Source organism: Anopheles nili, chromosome 3, assembly GCF_943737925.1.
Source record: "Anopheles nili chromosome 3, idAnoNiliSN_F5_01, whole genome shotgun sequence".
Classification (NCBI taxonomy): domain Eukaryota; kingdom Metazoa; phylum Arthropoda; class Insecta; order Diptera; family Culicidae; genus Anopheles; species Anopheles nili.
Window position 1 is genome coordinate 64,169,940 of NC_071292.1, and position 15,738 is coordinate 64,185,677.

A 15,738-nucleotide genomic window follows, 5' to 3' on the forward strand; every position below is an offset into this window, starting at 1 on the left:
ATTACGATAACTTACTCATGGCATGACTTACCTTCAAGCTAAGTATATTAAAATAGCATCAACGATCAACGTGAAATCCCACGAATCATATTATGCTAGATTTGTTTTTTTATTCTTCGTGAATACTATTGACGTAACGACACTACCCACTTTTCCGCCAAACTTAAACGTTGGTGTTGGTATCACTGTGCGAAGGGTGAACTGTTCACGGAAACTCTGTACTAACTCGCTCTCAGTCCAGTTGCAGGACGTTAGAATAAATAGTCCATCGTCCTGCAGCATTTGATGCACGTTGGCAATGTAGTTTGTTCGCATCGCTTTTGTATCTTCCGGATGTAAGCTAATGGCATCGTACGTACCTTTATCGTGTACGACTTTGAACTGGCCCAATGCAATCACTTCTGATTCGGACATTAAATCGACCACCTGGTAGTCGATGGCGAGCTCCTGATCCTTGCAAATTGCTCTCGATAGCTCAATTGCCTTAGGCGAATAGTCGATACCGGTCAGATTCGTGTAGCCTTCTCGGGCCAGCTCGATTAACATCATACCGTTACCGCATCCTGCAAACGAATGTATCAATCATCAATTTTCTAAACGGAATTACCCTCAATTTTGCATAAAAATACCTAGATCAATGATAGCATCGTCCGTCTTAATCACATCCTCCTGTTTCGCCATCCAGCAGATGATACGGTTTTGGCTATCTTCATCAAACCACACCTCCCCAACGTCCCCATGATCGCGATAGTTTTTGATTTCCCGCATGTAGCTGGATTCCCAAAACTCTTTAGTTCCTAGTTCGGATCCTTCTAGCTCCTCAATCTCATCGCTCATTTTGGCAATTGCGGAATTCTGTTTGTTTGCTTCAATCAACTATGTATAGCACGTATCACACGTATATACTGTATATTTGCGACGGATAAAAATGATTAAATACGATTTTAATTCCACAATATACGACGCTTTGCACGTTGTTTCCACTTGCAACAAACTGACCAAAATAAACTGTCCGGCATTCACAAGAGCACACAGGCCTCTTTGACAATTCACATGTGTCAAATTTAACACATTTCGAAAAAGTCCTTGCTGTCAAAATTTCAACGGTTAGAGTACGTATATATCTCTTTCTCTTAAAAATCTAATTACTAATCAGGATAAAGCAAAATCTCCCGCGATTGCGCGCTGTCGTCAGTCAATAAGTAATTGCGTTTTTTGCAAATCAATCTAAAAGGATCTTATGGTATGGGACGATCTAAATTGAACTTTTGGACTGCATTACATTAGAGCCTGACGATTTTAAAAAATTGCTCAATAGTGAAGCTAATGAACAGCTATCCATAGGTCTATTCATTGTAGCATATTCTTGGATGCTTATATCTACGATACAACCATTACACAAAAACAACGTTTCAATTTCGGATTGAACTGAAATACGCACAAACGCCTCCGTGTACAACATATCACAAAAGAATATGTTTTATTAAGAAATTTGATATTTGAATTTCATGTTTCTGCTGCCGGCCGACTTGCTCGATCTCTGTAATATGGTTCTATTGTTTATGCTACAGTTATTGTATTTTTGTTTTCTCTATATAATTTATACCCAATGGTCAGTAATGAGCAATAACTGATGAGAAAAACTGAATCGACAAATGCTGTGAAATTAGGCTGTGTTCGTCAATTACGGTTTGTGGTAAACCGAGAGTTAAACCATATGAGAGGAAACATTGACAAATGATATCATTCAATAGATTTGGAAATAAAAATGAAAACCATCGTGGACCACGTGGCCTCTCCAATTCCAAACACATTGTACAGATGTACTCTCCGAACGTCGGGCACGCATCGAGAGAAACACGGAAATGGTTCACTCGAAAACACAGCAAAACTCAGAATTCCAAAATACAATCAAGACAAGAGTCATTACTTTTAAATGGATCCTCTTCCTTACTTTGAACTGTCCTTTTTTTACTGTTAAATTGTTAAATACTAAGAATATCTGTATAAGTTTTTCTCTTTTCCTCTTTTCTGAATTATGTGTGAGTGTGTGTGTATGTGTATATGTTTTTAAATCTTCCTTTCAAACATTTTCCTCGCACTATCTCTCCTATCATATTTCCGTCTCTCCCTTTAGCCCAACCGATTTAGCTCAATATCTGCTTAGCGTTTCTTCTATTTCCGATTCTTTTTTACTCAAGTACATAGCATTTGGGTTTTTCCTTGCTGGCTGTGTGTGTGTGTGCATGTGAATAACTTTTATCTGATCCAAGTTGGCCTTTACAAGTTGATGGTTTTGGCTATTTTTTATGCGACCAAAGTTACGTTATTGCGTTTGGCTGTTTTTCATTTTGTTCGCGCTATTTGTCACTATTGGTTTTTACAGTTTGATTTTTTGGCTGCGCTTGGCATCGTCGTCGGTTTGGAGTCGAGGAGCTTCCTATATTGTTAAAATGTGTATGCATTTACCTCCTGCCATTTACCATTTGTTTACTATTACTGTTTTTTTCTTCTTATTATCCTTGTTTCAGAGAACAGCTCTAATGAACCACCAGCCCCTGGTTTTACAATGAATGTGAATACTTTTGTTTACTCTTGTTCACTTCTTTCTCACTCCCCTATCAAACCATTATCATTCCCGTTCGCTAGTGTTCCTTAACATGTTATCAATAAAAGGTTTACTTTCGAGATGAGAACATCAAACATACAAGATAGATGACCACGGCTTTTTTTCTTCCTTTACGACCACTAGTAAGATGGAAGGAATGCACACAATGTATTTTTTCTGTTTCCTTCCCATCCCCGCTATCCTTCCACTGACCGGTTGGCTGTTTCTTGGCATGGTTTAAGGATTCCTGATGAAGGATCTGTTCAAGCAGCACGCCCTTCCTGGACAGATTCCATCCATAGAAGGATCTGTTTGCTGCTCGTAGGATATTTTTGTAAAACATAGCAAAAAAAATTACAGGAAGTATATTTACGCCGTGCCTCACGAAATGGAAGTAATTCGCTTTGGGTTACTTATCTATGCGTCACGCAAAATGGTTTGATTTTTTTTTGTCATTTTAATTTCGCTCAAAAATGCTCTCTACGCAACCACTAGTTTGCTCTAACGTTCTTGAATTACTTGAACCGGCAGCCGTTGCCTGCAATGCTGCAGCTGCTATTTGCCGTTGCAGTGAAACCAGAAAGGACACACACATTCTGAAGCACCCGCAGCGGTAGGACGCTGGAACTTGTCCCAACGTCCCCAAATGGGTTAAACCTTCTTTCGAGCAGCACGTGCACGCCTGTGTTAGCCATTCTGATTTTCTGCTAGCAAAACGTAAACGCCTTAAAAGTCGACAAGTTTTCTACAAGGAATTACGAAGGAGCCCTGGATAGAGTTCTGTATTTGTGTGTGTGCATGTGTGTATATATAATTTGTTTTCTCTGTTTGATGTATGCTATGTTACTGCCCCGCGAATGCTCTCTATTTTACACCATTAATCGATTACGCGTCGTGAACCCGATACAATGCATGTTTATTTGCTATTACTTCAATATCTCGCTCGTCCGAGTAAGGGAAATTAGATTTATTTGATGCAAATGATAAACTGCTTTCCTGCCTTTTCTTCCCGTTGCACTTTTTTGGATGCACACTCGCACACACCCACACACGCACGCACATTAACACTAGGACCTCAAGGGATTCATTTGAGTCCCGTTCTAGATCCACTTGTAACCAACCAACTGTACCTGGTTAGTGTGTTGTGCAGCGTGGAATCGGTGGAAACTGCCGCAGACACGGATAATCGTGCTGTGTATATGCGTTTTTCTTCACCGATCAGCTAATCGGTACGCGAATCCACTAGCGCGTACGTGCGTGCGTGCATGTGCCTGTGCTTGGGTTTTCCGTTCCTTATCTTATGTGTGCTTTTCTCGACATGTTATATAACGCAACCGTACCGGGAGGATGCTCCAAAAGAAAAGCTCCGTCCATCGGATGCCGGCTTTCGAACAGAAACAGGCAGCCATTCGCCTCATGCAAGAACCATCGCACGAGAAGACGAGCCATGGAAAAGAGCAGAAATGAGAGAAAAAAAACAAAACACTCGCATGATCGTGTGCGATTTGTTTGTCCATTTTTTTTGTTGTTTTGTTATAGCATTTTAAGTTTGATTTTTTTGTTTGCTTTTTTTGTTTGTAAAGGAAAAAAATGCTTCAGCTGGTGGAGGCCGATGTGCTTCAGCCGGGAGGATAGAGGTTGCCGCTTTGCCAGCTGCTAACCGCTTCAACCAGCGGAAAATGGCGCCGGTGGCGGCTTGCTGTTGCTCATTTACTGGCGGCTCTTGCGAACTAAATGTGGGAGGCGTGGAAAAGAAAGACAGAAAAGAAAACGAGAATTAGTAAATACGACACGATGGAGCAGAGTGCAGTTAATACATCATTCGAGTGGCTTGAAAATCAACGAGTAGTGTAATTAGTCAAGAAGGCGATTGAAATGCGCACGTGTTTTGATCGCACATGTGATCGTTTGCCGTTGGAGTATTTATTGATGAGGGGCAGTGAAACAAAATTCAATCGAAACCAGTGTAATGGAAAACACGCTGTGTGATCTGTTCGAGAAAATGATGGGATGATCATGATCGTGATGCTTGATGGATCATCTCTGGCTACAAAAGATTGCATTCGCCAAGCTTTTTGTGTGCATAGTGAGCATTTTGCGCAAATATTAATGGTACTTCTCGCCCATTTTTGGGTTGGAGACAACCGTGCTGCAAGATAAACGAAACGGTGCCGCTGGGAGTTGCCTCCGAAATCGCCCAAGCTCGCACACGGTGCCAAGAATGCGTGGTGGTCGCGCTTTATTCCTCACCAGATATAGTGGGTTGAAAGAAAACGTATCTTTAAGAGCCGACACTCGGAGTACGTAGGGAGCGAGAAGAACAACAGAAGAAAACCACGGACACTGAATCAAAATAAAAAAAATACGCATTCCAATGGTACATTTAGGACGACGGATGGTGGTTTCACCGCATGGCTCTCACGGGAACACGCGAGCACTAGAACGCGTTAGGGTTGCTTCTGCTTGTTGTACAGCTTCAGGAACCGCTTTAGCTTCCGCACTGCCCACGCGCAGCAACGTGGGTGATGTTGGCCCCGGGAGGACCAGCAAACAGAAAATATACAAGGAGCAAGAAAACGATAAAACGAAGCGAGAAAAAAGGAAAATTGGGAGCACAAAGATTAAAGACCAAACTGGGACGAAAACTGGCCCGGTGACGCACATTTTAATACAAACACACGTACGGAACGAACGGGAAATGGCAATAGGTGGACGGGGAGGCTTCTCGTGGGTGGAGAGGTGTATATATTTTTGTCCTTATTTCGATTTTTTTTGTCACTAGAGCGCACACACGAAGCGCCATTTTCCACCCACACCTGGTGGGTGGAGAGACTACAAAAAGGAAGGGTAGAAAAAACAGGACGCCTTCCAAAAAGGACGAAACATATGTTGGTGGGAAGGGGTTGCTGTGGGTTGATGGGACCGGGAACTTACCTTTCTCCTTCTTCTCGGCCTTCGGTGGTTTGTTCTGTTTGTCTTTGGACTTGCCCTGGTTGCAGTTTTTGTTGACCACTCTCGTCGTCTGGCAGGTGGCATCGCTGGTCTGCTTCAGGCTGTCCGTGCGGGACATCTGGCCATTGTTGTCGCACTCGGACCAGGCACCCTTATCGTAACGGCAGGCTGCACGGTTGTCGCATAAGAGAGAGAGAGAGAGAGAGAGAAAGTGGGAGTGAAATAAAAACGCAATCATGTAAAGGTCGAGCGGAGGCATTAAAATAAAAATAATAAGATAAGATCGTTGTCCCTCGGGCGGGGTGATGCGTCCGGGGCCGAGTCAATGACAGCGACAATCAAAATTTGAAAAAAAAAACGAGAAAAGGAGAGAGGCCAAGGAGCACTGGGGCAAAAAAAAAATAAAAGGACACCGTATGGTACGGTAATAGTCCTTTTATTGTTGCTCCCGTGCACGCGGGACGGATTTTGTCATCCTTTTTGACATTAAATGGCAAGGATTGTGATTCAAACCGTGACCCTTTCACGCGGGTATGATTTGAGCTCGTTTTTTTTTATGGGAATTTTCAACTCCCCCTCGCCCAATCCATCATCTCGGTTTTCACACAAAAAGCGTCTCCTTGATGTAGGGACTGTGGGTGCTGGGCGGTTAAAGGAAAACAAATCTGACCCCTTTTGTTTCGACCGAGCCAACGGGGACTGACCTTTTTTGCATTTCTTCTGGATGGTGCGGGTCTGGACGCAGGACGATTCGCCCTTCTTCAGCGCGAGCGTCCGGGAACGGGTGTTGGTCTTGGCGTCACACTCGGTCCACGGGCCCTTCGTGTAGCGGCACTGCGAGTCTACGGTCCGGAACAAGGTGTCGATCATTTGCCGTTCCAAGCGCACCGATGTGTGTGTAGAGTTGGGGTTGATATTTTTTTACGTTTCGTTTTGTTTATTATGTCGTCATTTTCGGCATGCCCCGCGTGTTTTTTGAAATAAGGGATCCATGGTGACACGGGAATGACGACGAACGGTAGAGAGAAAGAGATTGGCGAAAAAAGAAAGAAAGAAAGAAAAAAAGACAACAAGGATGTTAATGGATTTTTGAGCACTGTTCCAGCTGCGTTGGGTTGACGCTTTCCGCCATCGTTTGTTAATGTTACCGTTTGTTAGTATGCAACCCTTGTTAGTGAAGGAAACATCCTCAATCAAACGGGTATATTTGTGTCAAAAAAGAAACATACATAAATGAAGGGGAAAAAAACTGGTGAATGATATTAAAAAATGAAAGCACACACGCACACGGAAACACACAAGCTACACACACACAAATTATGGTTGGGAGTTTTTTATTGATAAGTTTATAATAAACTCAATAGTTCGTCGATTAAGCGTAGCGCCGTTAGTAGTTGGAATAGTCCCAGAAAAGGCATGTCATCAAAATAGCTTAATTTCTTTTTGACTTAAATATGATATTGTTGGTTTGCGGTCTTGTCTTTACCTTTAGACCTTTGCCATTTGGCAAATTCAACGTCGCAACTGCTAGCATTGCGAATGATTGTTGAATCATAAATGAAACAGAACTGACTGTTTATACCTTCCATTTTGCATTGCGATTTTTTCAATTAAAACTTCTTCTATCCTTCTTGGAGGATGGTACAAAAAATCACCCTTCATCTGCGTTAGCATACTCTGCACTGATAAGCAATTGTGCCGCAGGATGAACAAGACAAGCGCATCTCGGAAGCGTGCCATTTGTAGCACATTTTATGCATTATTTGCACATTGTACTGCTTTTGTTGTTGTTGTTGTTGTTGTCGCTGCTCCACCCACCGGCTCGTTCGCACCGTCGTACCACAAGTCAAGTGCGGCAAAATAACGCCTCCAACGTTGAACCTCGGGCCGGGTCGGGTCGTTGGACAAACACTTGGCCATTTGGTGCATATCGGTCGTGCCGCTGGACTGGCTGGACACGATGAAAAATGAAAATGGTAATCACGGCGCTCGGATGCACCGGTGCCCGCAGCAGGACGATTTGCGAAAGCAATTTTCATCCCGACGCTGGTGCAGCAAATGGCCACTCTTAGGATGCATTCGTTCTCCGAGAATGAGTGTGTGTGTGTGTCTGGGTGGTTGGGTTGAATTGGGACACGGGTAAGGTATTATTCTGGCCGGTGGACAAACGCAAACAGCGCAAGCTGAGTCGCTATCTGGCAGGGATATTGTTGCATGCTGCCAGGCTCACGTTCTCGTACACTGGTTTGGCAAAGCACGGTAATGTTTGTGAGGGACACTACCTAATTTTGATTAAATTCATTCCACGGGCTTTCAGCGTGACCGCGTGGAGGAGGCGGCTACCCCGGGCATGGGAGGTGTTCTAATACCGCAAAATACACCCACACGCACACACACACTCACATCGAAACATGATCGTTTGCAAAACGGCAGCACCACAAATCGTGCCGGACTCGGACAATTGTTTGAGGTGTTCAAGGAGACCGCTCACGACCCGTCGTGAACCCACGCTCGCTCGTTTAAATGCGGCAGAATTAGGCGTGCAAGCTGCGTGCGTCTAATTAGTGTCTGATCCTTGTGTACGACCGTCGAATCCTTCCCCAGACCGACATGTGTCCTGGGTCGGGTTCCCATCTGTCCCTTCGCTGCAATGGCCACGCGGAGCAGGGTTTGTGGTTTGTTCGTCCCCAGGTTCGCATGTCCTGTTTCGTCCTGACCGAGGTCGAGATCGTACCGACCGGAACCCGCCCCAGCCGATGGGTCCGTTTTTGCACCGTTGGCCAAAAACGAGGGGTCCGTTGTTTGTCCGTTGCGTCCGCTGTCGAATTAGGCGGTAATAAATTAACACGGCAACATGGGTTTTCTTCCACCAGCAGGGTCACACACCCACCCACTCACACGCACACAAAACATGCATACGAAGGGACGGAAGAACTTGCTGCTAATAAATTAACACGAGTGCTGCCCTCGAGCAGGTTCGCGAGCCGTTTTCTTGTTTCACGAGGATACGCTTCCGCCACGCTGCCTGCAAGTGGTCCGTTATGAGGCAAGCATTAGTGTTGAAGCGGAGAAAATGGTACCAATTTGCAAGGAACTCAATTAGCGAGGCGAATGAAGTATGGACCCAGGGAGCCTATGGGAACTTTGGAACCTGCTGTGGTCGATGGGCGGATGTGCGAGAAAGACAATCAATGGCGGTGCTTCAGCTCAGTGGTGATTCTACTCAGCGTTGTGTCTGTTAATTGTCCAATTGTGGTCTATTAATTGTTAGATTTCATACTGCACACTACCGACCACGGCAACCAATGAGCAACATAAACGATGCGACATGAATAAATAAAAAAATAAGAAAGCAAATAACATTTCTCTTTGGTTAGTCACTCCACAAGCGATTAGTAGCATCCTCTCTCCAGGTTGGTTGCGTGCTGAGCGACGCTGATCCTCACGATCGTTGTTAGTCGGTGCATGCGGCCACTCCGAAGCAAAAATGGGGTTCGCACAAACAAAAAAGAACTTTCTTCACTTACTCGGGGCCGGCTCGGCTCGGGTGGAGTCGAGCGCCGGTTTCACCTTTTTCTGGCCCTTGCGACCAACAACGGGCTGTTCAACAACGGGTTGCGGCAGTTGCTGCTGCTGCTGCTGCTGTTGCTGTTGTTGAAGTTGCTGTTGCTGAAGTTGCTGCTGTTGCTGCTGCTGCTGGCGTTGCTGATGCGTGCTGTAATTAGGAACCTTCTCTTTCTTGTGGGACTTCTTACCGGCGGCCGAGCTGCCTCCATTCTTGGTGCCACGCTCGTTGCGGATCAACACCTCCCGATCGTCCTCCTGCCAGATCTCCTTCAGCCCGTTATCGTTGACCGGTAGGGCGGCTTCAGCGGCAGCAACCGACTTCTTCGAGTCGGATGCGGCCGGCGTGCAGTACGTTTGCGTCGGGAAGGTGGACAGCGACACCACCGCCAGGAATGATATTACCAGAATGTTCATCTGAAACGAGTGAAAAACGAGCGCGTTTGTTGTAATATATTCTCGGTAGTGATGAAGCTATGGCACCGTGGTGTGATAACGCGAAACACGTCAGGATGCCAACCAATGGAAGCCCGCTTCCCCAGATGTACGATAAGCTCGGCGTGTGTAACTCATCATCGCAGGCATGATTGAATGTTGTCGAGATATCAGCCTTGATGGGCCCGTTGAACGCACCGTTTTGGTTCTAATTTCCCACCAGGCCCTACGTTTGGATCACCAAAGTGTATTTCACCGCATCATCCATCTTCACCGCAGCTTGACCAGCGTGAGTTGCACGACTCGTGTCCTTAGGGTGTCCCTCCGCCGGAGATGAAAAGCGGACGGAAAGCCGACTTCCATGAGCGATGGTGGTCATTGGCTGCATGATGGATGAATGGATGGCTTCGTTTGCTTGCGCGGGCTTGCTCGCGTGCATGATGAAGGTTTTTGTGATCCATCCGGCTATCCATCCGTGTCGGGGTCTCCAAATCCGTACCACCCGCACACCGGGTGTAATAATAAATTTTAATTATTTTCCGAGCCACCTTCGGGCGCATCTTTTCGCGTTACAACCCACCATCAGAGCGGTGGTCTCTTTCACTCTCGCGGTTTAACATGCCCGGAAGGTGACCGACACACGGGACACGACGTCGCGAACCGGATGTTGGCTGGCACTATGCTTTATTAGCCACCCACACTGCCCATCCCGTGTCGTGGTTGGGATAAAATCTGAAGTGCTGATCTCGGCCTGACCGGATCTAATTTCCGTCCCCGCACGCACGCCCGCTTTTCGAAGGGTAAGGGTTTTCCCCGGTCCAAAGGCTAGTGCATAATTAAAACTGATTGCCTGCACCATCCGTGGTGGGTTCGTGACGCGACCGGCCACCGGTGGAAAGTTATTTTTCTTCCATCGCCCGGCTCGGGGTGTGGTCCTTGGACAGGACGGCAAATGGACGCGGTCGCGTGGAAATTACATTGACCCGTTGTCGCCCGTTGTGTTCGCGTTGGCATTTTCCTGTCCAGCACCACCCACATCTTTGGAAAGCGGGAAGGGATTTATGAAAGTGCTGAAGGCTAACCCGCTAACTGAGCCCGCACGAGCGATGGTGGGAGAAAGATAATTAATAAAAACACAACCACCGATACTGGGTCTGCTGCGACGGAGAGAGCCACATTGTGTTCGTTAGCCTGCGGCTGCGCTTACGGGCGGGAAATGTCAATTAAATTTTAATTCCACCGCGGCTGCAACGCGCCCCAATCTGGTTTGGAGCATTTTTCCAACCCTATGCTACCACTTTGTAGATGGCAACAACTTCGCGATGGACTCGAAAAAAAAAATGAACGAATATTTACACTTAACAGTTGGCCATAGAAAAATCGATACAATGGCGTATGGTGCAATCTGTGTTGTTCGTGGACGAACATCGTAAATCTCGTCCAAATCCAAACATTGCGCCATTTGTAGCGATCGGTCTGGCTGCGGCTAGCCAAATGGTCAAATTTTATGGCCCTCCAAGGCAAAGAGTCGAAGTAAATTGCGAGTCCTCGACGGGGTTCATGTTTACAGAAGGCGCTTTAGTTTCTTTCGAACTGCGGCGCCATCGTTTGCAACCGCCCGGAGCGAGATCGGTGCTCGACTGTTGGCGCTGGATTTATTTGGCACCGTATTTTGAATGCCGAGTGCGAACGGTATTTCAATTTCGTAAACCATAACAAACGCTAAAAGCTCCAATAGCTCGAGGACGTGGTGGATCGCAGTACGAACACAATGCCACAGGGATGCACCGGGACGAGATTCGCATACCGATTTCACTCAAGCTCATGCTCAAGGTTTCATTTATCAGATTTAGCCACAAACTAAGCGAATTGTTTATATCGCATAAACATTTTATGCTCATCTTTACAATTAACTTAAGCTGAGTGGCCACCAGGGAAACCGAGAACAGATGTACTCTGCAGTGGTTGTCATGTTTAATAAATGAAAAAAATGCAATAAGATACGTGCCGCAAACGGTCACGCTTGTGTCGGGTCTGCCGTCGACCTTGTAAATGATAAATAACATCGAATGAAACGGTTCATGTAATTGAAAGCAGAAGACGAAGAGAGGAAAAAAAACAAATGCGAACCGTGGCGTATTTGCTTGCAGCGTGGAAAGCAACCGGAGCAAGAAATAGAGAGTCACAAATGAGAAGACTCGTGGTTCTGCAACAAATGGAACCGGTACTGCGGCACCGTGGGCGGCAGTCGATAAAGATGGTACGTGAAGGGCGAAGAATAATTGCTTTTCTTATGCAAACGGCAGTGTGTATTTTTCATTGCCAATGTTTTACGGGCCTCCGGGCGAATCTTCCCTTTTCTGGAAGATGAGGTGGCCTCGTAGCGATTTAATAAAAGCGTTGATTCAGGCCCGCTCGCTTCTGTCCGTGTCGGGTGTGTGTTTTGTGGGAATTGGAAGCGAAGGAGGATTGGTTGCTGTGCAATCAAATCGTTTCAATTAAAGGTTCTTTAGATCATTTCCGCTATTGACATGGATGGTGATTCTGCAAATTATGCTGTTTGCGTTATGTGAGCTGCAAAACGTTGCGTGTGCGTTAATTAGAAATGGCAACAAGTTCACCGGTTGGACGGTATCGTTCACTCGCACGATCCAAACCTGATTCATCAGCACTCGTTATTGCACCGAGCCGTTCCGTTCCGTTCCTACGAACATCCCAGGTCATTAAGCGCTGGAACTAAATTAATATCCACGTTTGCTTTGCGCGTTGCAACGGTGCGGAATTTTATGGTGGTTGCGCCATTGTTTTCCTTCGGCGAAATGTTTCCCTTTTTTGGCACAAAAAACCACCGGCCGAATTGCGAGTATACGGCGTTCCGATGGGCTCATCACTCGCCCGAGCACCCATTTCGTGCAGCAAATAAAGTTGCTTCACCTAATCAAGCGAAGCAAATCGCAGAAACCAATTTTACGACCACGTAACCTCACGGTTTTATCATCATACGAGCGGGTAAAAGGCTCCGAGCAGGTCCGAACCGCCGAAGGATAAGGGCCATCCGGATGTGAGGCGTATGCGAGCGTCGATGCGGTCGATATCCGACCGGTCAGTGGGTTCCCGGGGTGCCTTGGACCATCGGTACCGGTGGAAATATCACTCGGTCACGTCCTTAATTAAATTTCAACAGGCGCCACCAGGGCGGCGTGCTGTAATCGACTCGCCGCCTTGCTCCGACGGCCACCCATGGTGCCGGTGAGATTTGTTCCGACTCGTTTGCTATCATGATAATCACCACTTGCAATCGTGATTATTTGTGCGCTTTCGATCGTTCGCATTCGAGCGCATCCTAGCCGATCGCTCGAGTGCACCGGATGCTGGACTGTAGAGTTGGTTCACGCGCGTCGTTGGACTGATTGTGTGCTCCCTGTTTGTGTGTATGTGTGTGTATTCCTGTGCAGCCATTTCGCTAATTGATTTGTGCAAATTTGTATGAACTATCAGTACGCAGCCAGTTGTACGGTGTAAACGACTGGGCGCCTCCATTAGAGGGTCGGAGAATTTCAAAAATAATACATATATGAAAAAATTGCGATTTAAAATGAAATAAAGCATTGTTAATAAAAAGCAAGCAAAACTACTTGCAAACGAATCGTAACGAATACGAATCCGTATTATACCTTCATTTCAATAAAATCATCATTTTAATAAAACAGTGGTTGCGTACATGATTTAAAAGATAATATTCAACCGCCATTACGAGAAAAGAAGCTTAAATATCTTCGGGTTAAATTCTCCACACATAATTTTAACGCAAAAAATGAACTGAACTTTTTCCCATCTCTCTGCCATTTCAACTATTTTCCAACACCACCAGAAATCACCATTTCCGGATGGTGAAGCTGGCCCCAAGCGATAAAGAAGGTCCCCAAACGTGACCTCACCTCGGACCGGAAGCGTTTAATTAATAAATCCCTTATAAATCATGGCACTTTTTGCACTCCGCAGCACTTCCCGGCGGTCGATGGTCGATAATGTTCAAACGGTATGAAACGCCGTTGTGGAACTTTGCCGTTTTCTGGACGACCTCGGGTGACTTTCCGTACCGCTGGTGGGCATCGGAAAAGGTGGCCGAATTCGAGTACCGGATCGTCCCTTCTCATGCCCGGGTGCTCTCCAACAGATTTGGGAGGTGAGATTTTTTTTTGCACAGAAACTCGAATGAATTTCCGTAACGTTCCACCACGGTTTGGTTCCTTTTTCGTGAACAAGGTTCGTTCTCGGTGCCTGAGTCTACATCCGTTACGCCCGGCGTTCGCAAACCAGCGGAAAGGACGCACCGGAAGGCGATAGCCCCTCGAGGGGGCAACGAGCAGAAAAAAAACATAGAGAATGTGACCACGATAAAAGGGATAAAAAAGGCGGCAGGTCGGGCTCTTATCCGTTTCCGGTCCGATGGATGATGGTACCAAGGCGGTCACATACATTTCGAGCCTGTGTCCCAGTTCATCGGCTGTGGGCGAATTGAAAATCCGTTCCTCATTCACGGAAGGTCAAAACGAAACGGGTTCGCAAAATGGAGCCACCCATGGTGGGTTAGCTTCTGTTACGTGCCAGGCGCAACCAGAGCTGCGGTAGCGGTAAGTCGAAAAGGTCCGGTAAAGAAAAAAATCGCAGCGAATTTATGCGCAATAAATGGTCCGGTAAGCGAGCACCAAGGTTCTAAATGGAACGCTGAAAGCTGCGAACCGAACGCATGGGAACGAATTCCAGCACCATTCGGTACGGCAAATGAATGGTGTAGCGGTGTCTGCAGGCAGCTTGTGAGAAGAGAATTTTTATTCATTTTCCTCGCATACATATATATATCACCCTTTGCGGGAGTAGAGATAGTGGCTCCGGTTGGCTGGGTATTTCCTTGCACCACGGAACAGATCCAATGGAGACGCCTGGTTGTTCACGTGGCCTTAGATGCACGGGAAGGAATGCAGTCTTGCTTGGGAGGCACATTCCCCACGGTACGGTGAAGAATAATGGCTATCAAATTAGAAACTTTTCCGACCACGATTACGCGACATCCATTTCCGGTTCGTTGCACGTGTTACCTTGACCGCTCGGGCGGAGGAATGAACGTGACTAAACCGGTTCGCATAAAAGAAACGAGTAATAGATTATATTTCAAAAATTAGAAGAAAAAAAAATGCAACGACCAAAGCGCAACCAAAGGTGTGTGCGTGGTGAAAAATGGAGGCATTCAAGGGATAAAGGTGTGTCGCTGCTTCGTGGCGATGGTTCCGTAGACGAGCATCGTTGCATTTGAGACAATATCGGCCGGTGTCACGTTCCATAAATACAGCACACGTTTCTTTGTAGCTGGTTGATAAATGATGCTTGAAATAACATGACATTTCGGGGCCATGGCATGTGAGCAAACGGTAGCGCATTGCAACATACCGATTGTTTAACTGTGTCCGAAAACGTCACAATATATTATGTGATGTTATTCAAGTGTGTATTTTGCGATCTAGATGAGTAGTCAGCTCCGCCACAGAAATAATCAGAAGACAGATAATATGAATTTAATTATGGTTCAGCTAAACAAACAACTTCACTCATTCTGTTGATGTTTCTGCGCAATATTAATCCACTTCTCAACACCAACATGTGCCGCTGTGCTGGTGAACGGGAAAGTTTAATCGAGTTTCAGCTACAAAATTCCGCTTAAATCCTCACCGGATTTTTTCCCTACCAGTTCCGCTAATCGAAATCCAGCGCGATTTTGTTTACTTGTGCTTGATTGAATTTTAATGCAAACAACTTTCCAGCAAAATCACTCCAGCGGGAGCATTCCCGAAGACCACCGGAGCACTGCGAGCCGTTCCGACCATGGTCCCTCCGGTCAGGGACCATTTTCCCGGTACGCAATCGATGCTGGGATGGTGATGATGATTGCCGTTTTGTTATTTTTAATCTATCCTCGCGCTCCACAAGCTCGGTCCGCTCCGGCAACGAAACCGAGCGAGCGTAAACACGAACGCGGCCCCGTCGAGTGGCTAATGTTACAGTTTTTCCGGTGTGCCCGGAGTGCTAGTGGGTGGCCTGTTGGCAACGGCCGATGGAAATCTTTTACCAAACGCCAGATGTTTCTCCGGTGCACACAGACGATCGTACACCGTCCCAGTGAT

General features: G+C 46.3%; 2 protein-coding genes across 2 annotated transcripts in view; both read right to left on the reverse strand.

Annotated features, from left to right (window-relative positions):
• Positions 1-90: 90 nt before the first annotated feature.
• On the reverse strand, positions 91-908 carry LOC128724817 (EEF1A lysine methyltransferase 2). Its single transcript, XM_053818539.1, has 2 exons — positions 630-908; positions 91-563 (listed from the first exon to the last, which is right to left on the reverse strand). Exons 1-2 carry the CDS (start codon positions 835-837, stop codon positions 91-93), a joined length of 681 nt encoding a protein of 226 aa, XP_053674514.1. The 5' UTR covers positions 838-908.
• Positions 909-1,941: 1,033 nt separating this feature from the next.
• LOC128723232 (ras-interacting protein RIP3) overlaps positions 1,942-15,738 on the reverse strand; it is a 48,411-nt gene continuing 34,614 nt past the window's right edge. The window contains exons 3-6 of the mRNA XM_053816950.1: positions 9,088-9,541; positions 6,265-6,402; positions 5,543-5,728; positions 1,942-4,338 (exon numbers count right to left, since the gene is read on the reverse strand). Of these exons, the coding sequence (XP_053672925.1) occupies positions 4,319-4,338; positions 5,543-5,728; positions 6,265-6,402; positions 9,088-9,541 (798 nt within the window). The 3' untranslated portion in view covers positions 1,942-4,318. The remainder of the gene's footprint in view (positions 4,339-5,542; positions 5,729-6,264; positions 6,403-9,087; positions 9,542-15,738) is intronic.